At 43.6% G+C, this 12,154-nt stretch overlaps 1 protein-coding gene across 2 annotated transcripts in view; it reads left to right on the top strand.

Moving 5' to 3' along the window:
* Positions 1–1,261: 1,261 nt before the first annotated feature.
* Bves (blood vessel epicardial substance) overlaps positions 1,262–12,154 on the top strand; it is a 32,561-nt gene continuing 21,668 nt past the window's right edge. The window contains exons 1-5 of one of the 2 annotated variants that reach the window (XM_029482215.1): positions 1,276–1,399; positions 4,073–4,161; positions 4,536–4,772; positions 8,322–8,446; positions 11,390–11,577. In XM_029482215.1, coding sequence (XP_029338075.1) covers positions 4,547–4,772; positions 8,322–8,446; positions 11,390–11,577 — 539 coding nt within the window. In that variant the 5' untranslated portion in view covers positions 1,276–1,399; positions 4,073–4,161; positions 4,536–4,546. Of the gene's footprint in view, positions 1,400–4,072; positions 4,162–4,535; positions 4,773–8,321; positions 8,447–11,389; positions 11,578–12,154 lie in introns of both variants that reach the window. The other variant, XM_021175134.2, reaches the window with a different exon arrangement.

A 12,154-nucleotide genomic window follows, 5' to 3' on the forward strand; every position in this document is an offset into this window, starting at 1 on the left:
TTCAGTTTGTAATCCCAAACTGGGGAGGGTGTGACAGGCAGGTTCCTTGAGGCTTGCTGGTCTGCTAGACTAGCCTAACGGGGGAACTTTCAGGCTAATGAGAGACTCACAAGACAAGGCTGATGGTCCCTCCGCATGCCCTGGGACATACACTCATGAAGAGAGGAAGAGGGGGAAAGAGGAGAGAGTGGGGAGAGCATGGGCATGAAGGTGAGATGTGGGGGGGGAGATTTGAGAGCAGGCTCTCTTGAGATGGAGGAAAGAGGAAAACCTCCGCTGCAATCTCGCGCGCCTTCCACCTTCTTTGAGACTTATTATTCCTGCCCTGCCACTGAAGTTCCCAGGGACTCTCCCCTGTCCCCATGGATACACTGGGGTAACAGGTTTTAGGCTGTTGCATCCTGCGTTGCGGAACTGAAAACTCGGGCTTCTCGCTGGTAAGCACTTTACTACTGAGCCAACTCCTCTTTAAAGATTTTAAAGGTAAAATAATGCTGGGACCAAGCCAAGCCATCAACACAGGGGCCTGTGGGGAATGTCCCAGAGCCAACTGGAGCAGACAGATTGAAACTTGGTCTATACTACTTGGCTCTGGAACAGCAGGTATGCTCTCTACTAGGCAGACTGGACCAATGTGCACCTCAGGGGTACTCTACGCATCCTGACATAGCAGGGGTCTGTTTTGATCTTTGATCCCACAGGACCGCGTTCTCTGTCACACAGAGGACACTTGGTGGTTAATGGATGTCCATTTAACCTTTCTATTTGTCCTATAAACTTCATCCCACCGACTTTTCATTACTGTGATCTTTCTTGCATTTCTTACCTGGTCCGGTATACCGTGTCCAGTATAAATACTGATTGGACCATATGTCCATATCCTTTTTTTTTTTTTTTTTTTTTTTCCAATTTCTGGTCCTAAATGTAAGCATTCAACCTCGCTCCTTTGAAATCCAGACCGCTAGCTTGTAGGTGGGATCTGGCTGGGCTATCAGGTGTCGCGGAGCAACAGTGCCCTCCGAGCCTCGGGCAGCTCTCCGAGGGGTCTGTCCTCACTCCCCTGCCCTTTCCAGCGGGGGACGACCCGCGTCCGCGCGTGTCCCCACTCATGCCCAAACAAGGAAGCGCGGGAACCGGGCGCGCGCGCGCGGTGGGCCAGGCAGCGGGTCTGCGGGGAGCGGGGCTCCGCCCGCGGGGGCGACCTCGGGCGGCGCGTGCGCCGTGCGCCCCAGCCGGCCGCCGGGATGCCTATTTTAGTCAAAGCCTCCGCGAACCGGGAGCAAGCCGGGGCCGCGCTGCCTGGGGACCCGCCGGGAGCCCGTCCAGCCACCGCCGCTCGCCGCCGCCACCGTCGCAAACTTTGCGCGAGCCGCCGCCGCCAAGCCCCGGGACGCGCAAGGTAAGGAGCCGGAGCGCGCGATCACGCGGGAAAGTTGGGCACGGAGTGGCCGAGCAACTTGCGATGCACCCGCGCCCCGCGCCGTCCTTGCAGCCGCCCTTCCCCTGCCCGGGCCCCGGTCCCTCGGCGGGACAGCGCGGGGCCGCGGAGCTGTGGACGCTGACACTGCTGTGAGAGCAGGGCGAGCGGGTCCCGGGTGGGGGAGCAGTGGGAGCCACCGGTCCTCGCCACCCGTTCGCGTCCTAGAGAAACGAGTGGCTGCCAGACGGATCCCACAAAACCGTCGCCCCGAGCCGCCCGGAGGTGCGCGGAGAGTCCGGGAAAATATCAGTGAATTGCGCGTCTCCTCGAAAGGTTTTTGCTCATCGCTGTTCATCTTTTTTTGTTTGTTTGTTTGTTAATTTGGTCAAGGTTTAATGTGCTAGCTTGCTTCCTCGGTCAGGTATGTAGACCTGCAGATGCCTATTTGAAAACCAGTAGATGGGCACGCTTTTACTACAGTGAGTAATTTGGGGAATTAGACGTGGAGGATCTGATGAGAAAGATGACGTTCTGATTTTGACAGTTTACGAATTCATCCAGTAATCTAGCCTTCTTCATTAGATCCACCATTCATTATTCGTAAAAGGGCAGTTCAGTGTAGGCCACTTAAACCTATTAAGTAGTGATTAAGCAGGCCGTTAGATTAAGTCATTGGATATTGAAAAAAAATTGAACTGATTTATGACAGGTAAGAAGCATTTCACAGCAATATATGTAGCTATATATCTACAGCTGCATATAACATTTGCGTGCCTTTAGTAAGTGTAGCGTAACAAAGTATGCTCTACAATATGCCTGCATTTAAACCTGGCCATTAGGGCCGGTGAAAGAGCTCAGGCCGTGAAGGTACATGCCAGCACGCCTGTGGAAGTGGAAGGGGAGGGTCTCCAGCAAGCTGTCCTCTGACTTATGCACCCGTACACCACTGTAGAAATAAACACATGTAATGCATCTTAATAGCTATTAATATTTTCTGGTTTTGAGGAAAAATAATAGTTTTCTTGCCAATTTCCTCTGACCAGAAATGTAAGCTTTTAATGCCACGTCTAAAACCTAAAAGTGAACTATAGCAGATTAGGAGGTAGCAGAGGGGAAATATGAAGGGGTGTTTGTGTCGATTAATTTATTACCAAAATCTGCTTTAGAACATCACAACCCGACTGAGTTTTTTGGGTTTTTAGGGTTTCTCTGTGTAGCCCTGACTCTCTCTGTAGACCAGGCTGGCCTCAAAACTCAGAAATATGTCTGCCTCTGCCTCTGCCTCCCAAGTGCTGGGATTAAAGGCATGCGCCACCACTGCCCAGTTCCGACTGAGTTTTTAAGACCCTGTAGTACAGCTGTCTCTAGTCCAAGGGGCAGGGATGGGGTTGGGGTTGGGGTTGAGGCGCAGATTAAGGAGAGAGGCAACATTGGATGGCTTGTGGTATAGAAGCTGATCCAGTGCAGGAAAGTATGATTGAAAAATGGTTTTTACATATGTGTTATGTTTCAGTCTTATCTCCTTAGGCTCTTTCTCAGTGATATTATCTATAGGACCTTGGGAGTGTACGGATTATCCCTGCCTCCCACAGGACATTGGGTAGCCATGGCAACAGGAGGCAGGCACAACACTCACACTCATTTTAGGGTTCTTGGAACCAGCCCATCGTGATAAGCTTGTATTTTTATTAAGATGTCTGGAAGGTAGTTGGACTCTTATTTTTTTCTTTTTGTAGAAAATCAGTATTTAAGTCAACTGTTATTATTTGTGAACTGTTGAGGGCGGGTGTGTGTTTCAGTGGTGGAATGTTCCCTTGTCCCCTTTAAAGCCCTGTGTGTGTGTGAGTGTGTGATCAGCACCACAGAACAAATGTCACTCACTTCATAACTCACAAGTGTGCTTGTCATCTTAAGATATACAGAATTCATCCACATATACTTGTGTCATGTCCTTTCAGGATGTTCACACCTATGATTATACCACTTAAAACCTGTATTATGTTAAGATGTGAATTTCTTTATTTCAAAGATGTATATATTTTTCTAAATTAAATTTAAAGGTGTTTTGGTTCTTCGTTTGACAGTAAATTATGAAATAGATTAGCTCATCTCTTCTGTAAACCCTCGTAGTTTTGTCAAGGACCAGATTTGTATAATTAATAATACAAGACCAAGCAGAGACCAAGAATGGACAGGGTGGAGTGTTACTTTGTGTTACATTTTATACAAATCTGTGTAAAATGTATATTGTTTGAAATGCACTTGCTATGGAGCTTAATATTTTAATATCCAAGTGTATATTCATGAACCTTCCTACATATAAATTGTATATTTGCTATTTTTTTAATTTGTGAAATGCCACCAACTAGAATTATTTGAGGAATTAAAGTAGAGGCCTATGTTGGAGAATAAAAGAAAATATTTATAAAGGAACTATTTACGTTTTCTCTGTGCATGTATGTATATATACTAGTTCTGTATATGATTATGTATTACGTGCACATATTATGGTAGGCGTGTGGCAATGAGTTAACATTGGCACAAAATAGAACCCTCTACATATTTTAACCTTTTAAGTAATTAATATGAGGGAGTTCCTTTTTAAAGGACTCAGGAAACAAGTTTTTTTTTACAGTTTTTTCCTGTGCCTAGCTTGGTCTTCAGTATGAATAGTTTGAAGACTCTACTACACTGTGGTGAATGCTGTGACCTACAGTGTCGGTGATTCTCCCCCTCTACAAGTAGGTGTTTCTCTTCTAAACATGTGTGTGTGTGTGTGTGTGTGTGTGTGTGTGTGTGTGTGTGTTTCCAGAGAGATTTAACTGAAGATGAAAGACTCCCTGAATGTAAGCAACTTTACGTGGTCGGAATCGTCGTGAACTCTCTGAGATGGTTCATTTCATCATGAGGCAAATGGGGGATCATTATGACTGATAGGGAAAAGACATACCTACTTTGCGACAGAACTGGCGTTTGAACCTATGTACGTGATTAAGTACCAGAAAACTCTGTCTACCAACATGTAATTCATAAAAATAATTTTGGCATATTACCTGTCACAGGCCGTGAACGTTGAAGTTCCCATATATGACTGTCTGTGTGTTTGTCTTTATAGGACTTTTCAACATGAATTCCACGGAGTCCATCCCACTGGCACAGTCAACGGTAGCAGGTTTTACATCTGAGTTAGAAAGTCTCACACCCGTGCCTTCTAATGAGACCACTTGTGAGAACTGGCGAGAGATTCACCATCTGGTTTTTCATGTAGCCAACGTTTGCTTTGCAGTTGGTTTGCTAATTCCCACCACTCTTCACCTCCATATGATACTGCTCAGAGTGATGTTATCTATAGGTGAGGCTTCCTATAGAACAGCGTGTGTGCAACTGGCATCAGATATATCTTGCATTGGGAGCTTAGAGCATCTTTGTCAGGCGTATAGCATGCAAGAAATTCGAGTCTTTGTTATCTGGTCCACAGTCTGTCCACTAACTTAGAACGTAGATCTCTGCACAGTCAGTGCCTCCCTTCCTTAATGTGTATAAGCTATGTACGCTTTCCTATACTGTTCAGGTTCTATGCGTCAGAAAATTCATTCATGCGCAAGTATGTACTACATGTTGGAACCAGAGTATGTGATTCCAGCCCCAATTCTGCTGCTTGCTAGCAGTGTAACTTGAGCCAATGATTTAAACTTTCAGTTGCATCAAAGAAGAGTGAAAATCAAGCCACCTTCTAGGGTTATTGTGAGAATTAAGTAGATAGTAAGATAGTGCCTGACTCACAGTAAGCAGTGTTGTCTTAACCATTATGACTTGAAAAGACTACTCAGCAATAAAAGCAATTCCCATATACAACAATTCAAGTGTAACATTTACATAACATGTAAATAATATGAATATATTGGCCCTGTTTGAAAATGTTAAGCTTTTTCACATTAAAATATTAAACAACAGAATCTACTGTTTTATCCAGTGATTATTAACAAATTCTTCATAGGATTTCTCTCCCCAGTTCTCTATTTATGTAGGTGCATTTTTTGATACTTGTAAAACATCCGACAAAGGCTGAGGCTGAAGGTGGTCTCCTTCCTTGTAAAAACAGACAGCCTGTCACAGTATAGGTGTCAGAAGTGCACTGCAGTTCTATACCTAGGGCTTAGAGCGAACAGCAGTGACAGGCTCCGTGGTATTGCAAGGTCCTCTATGGCAGTGCTGCTGGCTTTGGAGAGATGGCCAGGGTTTCTCTTAAATGTGAACCCGGGGTAAACTGGAGAAGGAAGGGCACAGAAGAGAAGAAACTGTAGCATAGTGCCAAGGAAGACTGGGCTTTTGTGCTTGAAATATATAAAAACTGGCTAGAAAAGACTGAAAGGGGAGCTAGGAACGGCTGTCAGGATTCTGTTTGACTTCCACGTAGTTAACCATTGCAGGAGCGTGTAATTGGCTAGAGGAAAACCCTTAATCCAAGCTTTAAGTATTAAGTCATAAGTTCTGGAGATAAAGTGTGCCAGAAAGCATCTATTTAGCTTGATAATTCATCCATAAACAAGGAAACTGACACCCAGGAAGTAAAGGGATCAGATTTATTCAGATGTTCCACTCAAGTCCAGCATTGCACATAGCTAACTTTTAATGTGAAGAATTCGCTTTCCTGTGAATCTGAATCTATAAGTATCTTAGTGGTCATTTTTAACTAAAAATATAAGCATCAGAAAAGATACTTATACAGAGCAAGAGAATTGACGAGAAAGGTACCGAAAGAGGCCAGTTGACGAACGGACTACCAAGTGAAAGTTCAGGTCACTATAAAGTTTCCGTGAGATATCTGCGCTTGGGCTGGGGCTGCCGCTCATTGGCACAGTACTTACCTATGCTACATGAAGCCCTACGCATATTAGAGCAGGCCAGCACTCAAGAGACAGGACCAGAAGTTCAGTGGTAACCTCAGCCACGCCGAGGGCTCAAGGTTAGCCTAGACTTAAGGTTAGCAACACAAGACCTTGCCTCAAAACTCCAAAGTAAATAGAATATTTGAGTTCACCACTAATCATGAAAATACAAAGTGAAATATAGGGCCTAATTCCTTATCAAATAATGAGGTTTAAAAAAATTAAAGTGATATCGAATCTCACTTTATAGACCGGGTTGGCTTCAACAACAAAAGATCCACCTGCCTCTGCGTTCCAAGTGCTGGGATTAAAGGTGTGTGCCGCTGTTCCTGGATGGGAGTTTCGAACTTTATAATACTGACAATTGAGTACTGGTGTTCCCTACTACTCGTTTTGTACGTTTGTAGAAACCTTTTGGAAAACATTTCTTCAGTGTTGCCTGAAGCTGTGATAGTCCTTCCCTTGCTTTGCCGTAAGCTTCAGTTAAGTAAACAATCATCACTGGAGAAATATTTTTATATAATGTTGCTTTTGATACCCCCAATTATACCTTCATATAGGCGTACACCATCATACAGGCAATTCACCAGTATGGTTGTAATCCCAGTGAATATGAGGCTGAGGCAAAAAGCTTTGCAGTTAAGGGGAGCCTGGTCTACAAAGGGAGACACTGTCTCAGAAAACTACAAATTCTAGGGCTAGGGGTGTAACCCAGCTGACAGTGCTGTCTGCAGTTCCTGCACTTGGAGAGCCTGCAGAATGCAATACAATGAGATAACAATGAGAACCAAAGTAACTGTGTGTGTGTGTTTGTGTGTGTGTATGTGTGTGTGTTGTGTGCTGAGCTGTGTGTGTGTGGTAAGTATATGTGTGTATATATGCTGTGTTTTATAGGTGTGTGTGCTGTGTATGTATGTGTCTCTGTGTATGCTAAGCTGTGTATGTGGTGAGTATATGTGTATATGTATGTTGTGCTTTATGTGTGTGTGCTATGTTGTATGTGTGTATGTGTGGTATGTACGTGTATGTATGCTGTGTTTTATGTGTGTTGTGTGTGTGGTATGTATGTATGTGTCTCTGTGTGTGTGTGTGTTGTGTGCGATGCTGTGTGTGTATATGTGTGGTATGTATATGTGTGGTATGTATATGTGTGCATGTATGTTGTGTTTTACATGTGTGTGTATGTTGTATAGGATGTATATGTGGGAGATGTATGTGCTGCATTTTGTACATGTGTTGGGTGTACTGTGTTGTATGTATGTATGTATGCTGTGTTGTATGTATGTGTATGTGGGATGTTATGTGGGAGATGTGTATGTATGTGTGTGCTACATTTTGTATGTGTGTTTGCTGTATCATGTTGTATGTATGTGTGTGTATGCTGTGTTGTGTATATGTGGTGTGTGTGTCTTGTTTGTGTGTGTTGTATGGGAGGGTGTTGTGTGGTGTGTGCGGTTTGTAGGTTTCTACAAACTTACAAAACGAGTAGTAGGGAACACCCGTACTGAATTGTCAGTATTATAAAGTTTGAAACTCCCATCCAGGAACGGTGGCACACACCTTTAATCCCAGCACTTGGAACTCAGAGGCAGGTAGATCTTTTGATGTTGAAGCCAACCCGGTCTATAAATCTTATTCACATTCCTTTAGTCCCAGCAATCAGGATGCAGAGGCAGGTTAATTTCTGTGAGTTCAAAGTCACACACATACATACACATCCCCCACATAACATAGCCTGGTCTACACAGCCAGTTTCAGGACAGACAGAACTACATAGTGAGACCGTGTCTTGGAAAACAAACAAACAAACAAACAAACAACACATTGTTTCTATAGAAATAGCAAAACATGTATTTTGGTTTGAGATGATTTTAGTAATAAACTCCAATGAAAATGTGGTATTCAGCTGAAGTATTTGTAGACCATGTTTGGTTTCTAGACAGAGGAGGATTATATTACGCTGTTTGCTGAGTCTGTTGTGAGTCTCTAATACGTTGGCGGTTTCTCCACAGGATGCACCCTTTATGTAGTCTGGGCCACTCTCTACCGCTGTGCCTTGGATATGATGATCTGGAACTCAGTGTTCTTGGGTATCAATATTTTGCATCTTTCATATCTTTTGTACAAGAAAAGACCGGTAATTACTAAATTTTTTTAAATTAGAAAGTGACTTTAAATATGAAAGCTTTTTAAAATTACTTCATTCAGACTTGCATGTGAGCACCTGACAGCCTTGGTCCCTCTTGACTCCTCGGAATATTGAGCTTTCTGGGTAAATGCCTGAGAGAAAAACATTTGAAATCTGTGAAATTCATCTAACAAATGAATTTTCAAAACTTTGACTCACTGGAGCATGAAAGACATGACTAATGCTGCCTTTTTTTAGACCTATTATGTGACTATTTCCTGGTCTGGTGATACTCAGATATCACTTGGGAATATCTTTGCTTAATTATAAAATTACTGATAGGCAGCTTCCATTTCATACTAATGATTTGCAAATGGCTCATTCTCTTTTCTTAATATAATGCTTATTATCTTTCTTGAGCCTAAACTACTTACATGAAGAGATCAGTTCTTTTGGTGGCTTTTACCAGAATGTCCAAACTTAACTATTTATTTGGGACCCTGGGTTCTCTGACTATATTTTCTTAGTAACAGAGTAAGTTCTGAGTGCAGCAGCCCACCCTCATGATCCCAGTACTCCCTGGAACAGGTGCAGGTCTGTGATCCCAGCATTCCCTGGGGCAGATGGAGGTCAAGGCCAGCCTAGTGAGTTTGAAGTCAGCTTGGAGCTGTGATGGGGTCCATTTTTAAATTTAAAAAAAAGGAAGAAAGGAAGGAAGGAAGGAAGGGAGGGAGGGAGGGAGGGAGGGAAGAAGGAAGAAAGAAAGGAAGGAAGAAAGGAAGGAAGAGAGAGAAAGAAAGAAGGAAAAGAAAATGACAACGAAAACAAACAAACAAGCAAAATACCAAACCTACAACAACATAACTCCCCAAAGCATAAACCTAGAAACACAGTAGGAAGCAGTTGGGTTCCTAGAAATTGAGCCCTCCATGCTCACCGACTGTCCTAAGCACAAGCATTCGGTGACCTAAGACAGTAATACTCCTCCTAGCTCTATGTTTAATGTAGGAAACTATTAGAAACTAGGGATTTCACACAGAAACACAGATGCTATGCATTGTGGACACCCCACTATTGTGTAGCTTTTCACACAGCAGCTCAGTTGGGCTGCTTTCCCGTATTGGTTAGGGTTTTTTTTTTTTTTTCTGGGTTAGGCTGTGTAACAGATGATAAGTGTAACAGATGTAAAGATAGCCATGATACCAGGACTTCTCACCCTCCTTATCTGTGGACTGGGATCACTGGTTCTAGCCCACCATCTTACTCATTTCAGGGTCTCTGCATTCTCACAGCAGAGGGGGCGTTACAGGGGTCAGAAAAACACCCGATGACTCTTAACACATGTGCTCAAGGAACTGGAAGGTTAAGAGCGCTAGCTGCTTTTGTAGAGGTTCTGGGTTTAGTTCCCAGTACCACATGAGAGTCCCCATCCATCCTTTACTCCAGATCCAGGAGATGCAGTGCCCTCTTTTGGCCTCTATAGGTACTGCATGCACATAATGCTGATCAAATACCCATATGCATACAATTTAAAAATAAACTTAAAAAAAAAAAAACTGCTCAGAAGGAATGTGTCACTTCTGCTCATATTTCATTGGCCAAAGCCAATGACATGCCCAAGCCTGCTAGAGTTGGAGGTAAGGCTGACTCATTCTTCTACGGGGCAGCAAACAACTGGGAACAATAGTGTGATCTTGCACATTAGCTGTGGTAGCCCTGTGTGCACTGGAGGTGCCCAGAGAAACCTTTGACAAACTGATGCTTTCAGAGAAGAGAATTCAGACCACCTCACGAAGAAACTGAGTCTTGATCTGAGGTGTAAGGAAGGGCAGGACAAGGATGTGTGCTACTAGCCTGTAACAGGTCTTATGCTCGTCACCAGTCTGCAGTGCTTACTGCCGGGATTGGAGCACCAGGAAGAGCATGCTGCAGCTGGGCTCTTGAGTTTTTTGTTGTTGTTTTTTTCAAAGACTATTACTTCAACCAACCAACCAACCAACCAATCAGTAAATAAATAAATACATACATACATAAATACATAAATAAATATTCTTCAGAGCAAATGAGTGAAGTGAAGCAGTGGGGCAGAGTAGAGTGACTCAGGCAGAAGCAGCTCCCAGTTGTTTGCTGTCCCGTAAGAGAATTCTGTGCTCTGTGTATGTAGATTTCACCATGTGTCTATCAGGCCGTTCCCGGGGTCAGAGTTCATCCACAGTGCAGTACAATTTCCCCTGCACCCAATTACCGTGACTTCCAGACACTGCTGTATGCAGACACGTGGCAGGCTCTGGGCCTGAGAAAATGTGACAAAAGATCATTAAGACAGTGCACTGCTCTGCTCATCTGGTAGCCAGCCTTACTCTTCAGTGGGATCTCGGTTCTATGGAGTTTAGACTAGGATGAACCACCATGCCCAAGCTCTCCATCCTTCCCTTTTACTTTGCTTATGAAAATGTAAATGTGAAGTGGTGAGTGTTGGCTTCACTGCCTTGAGGCATTAAATAATGACACGGAGATTAAAAAATGCTCAATGCATCATTTTGTAAATTTGATTTTACATCTATTCTTACTTTCTCACTATCATAAGCTAAGGTTGTTTTGTCCTTTGAAACAAACATTGTGTTACGTATGTACTACTGATAAGTGAGGTAGGAAGGTGCGTGATTTGACAAAACCCAAACACTCAAGCAGTTGCTTCGTAGTCAGTATAAAGAGGTGTGACTAATCTTAGGCCCCACCATGCACTTCAAATAGACTCTGAGCTTCACGGTTCCTTTTTAGAGTGTAAATGTACATTGATACTAACCCTCTAAGACCCCCCCCCCCGAGCACATACAGCGAGCCACTGGTGTGTATCACAGGTTTGGTTATGTTTTAAATCCATATTGTGCCCTCAAGAGTCAGGGTCTGGGGAACGCTTTGGTGCAGGATTTTGGCGTTGCTGTCTTTCAGGTCAAAATTGAAAAGGAGCTGGGTGGTGTCTATCACCGGTTGTTTGAACCACTCCGAGTCCCTCCGGATTTGTTTAGAAGGTTAACCGGACAGTTTTGTATGATCCAGACCTTGAAAAGGGGCCAGGTTTATGCCACAGAGGACAAAACCTCAGTTGATGATCGTCTTAGTATTCTCCTAAAAGGAAGGTGAGTGTGTGTGGAAGTGGGAATTCCTGGGTTGACTTCCATCTTTCATAGCCTCTGGGAAGGAAGTGTTGCCAGGTATTGGAAGAAGCAAAGATTGTTGGTGAAGGCCACTTTTGCAACTTAAATTTGGGTTGTAGTGGAGCACTGTGCCAACAGCAGGCAGACACCAGGGCCCCAAATCTTACTGAGACCAAAGGTTTGTACAGTGAGTATTTTTCTCAATCATATTGACTTTTTGCTTGAAGTTAATGAGTCAAAGTTGAAATGTGTTTAAATTTCAGGAGCTTGCACTGGTTGCAAAGGTGACATGTTTAATTTTTGGATACTGCAGTGTGTGTGTGTGTGTGTGTGTGCATTCCTTTGATGGTGGTTTTAGATGATGTCTCAAACTCCGGGCTTCAATCTCCTGAGTGACTGGGTCTATGGCTGCCTGTTACCAGGCCTGCCTTGAAACATATTTGTTTTCCTCTCTAAGGTCTGAAGTATACAAATTACATAGTTATTCCAGTTGTAAGAATGGTATGTACTCACTGATAAGTGGATATTAGCCCAGAAACTTAGAATACCCAAGATATAA

Source organism: Mus caroli, chromosome 10 (genome assembly GCF_900094665.2).
Source record: "Mus caroli chromosome 10, CAROLI_EIJ_v1.1, whole genome shotgun sequence".
NCBI classification, from domain to species: Eukaryota; Metazoa; Chordata; class Mammalia; order Rodentia; family Muridae; genus Mus; species Mus caroli.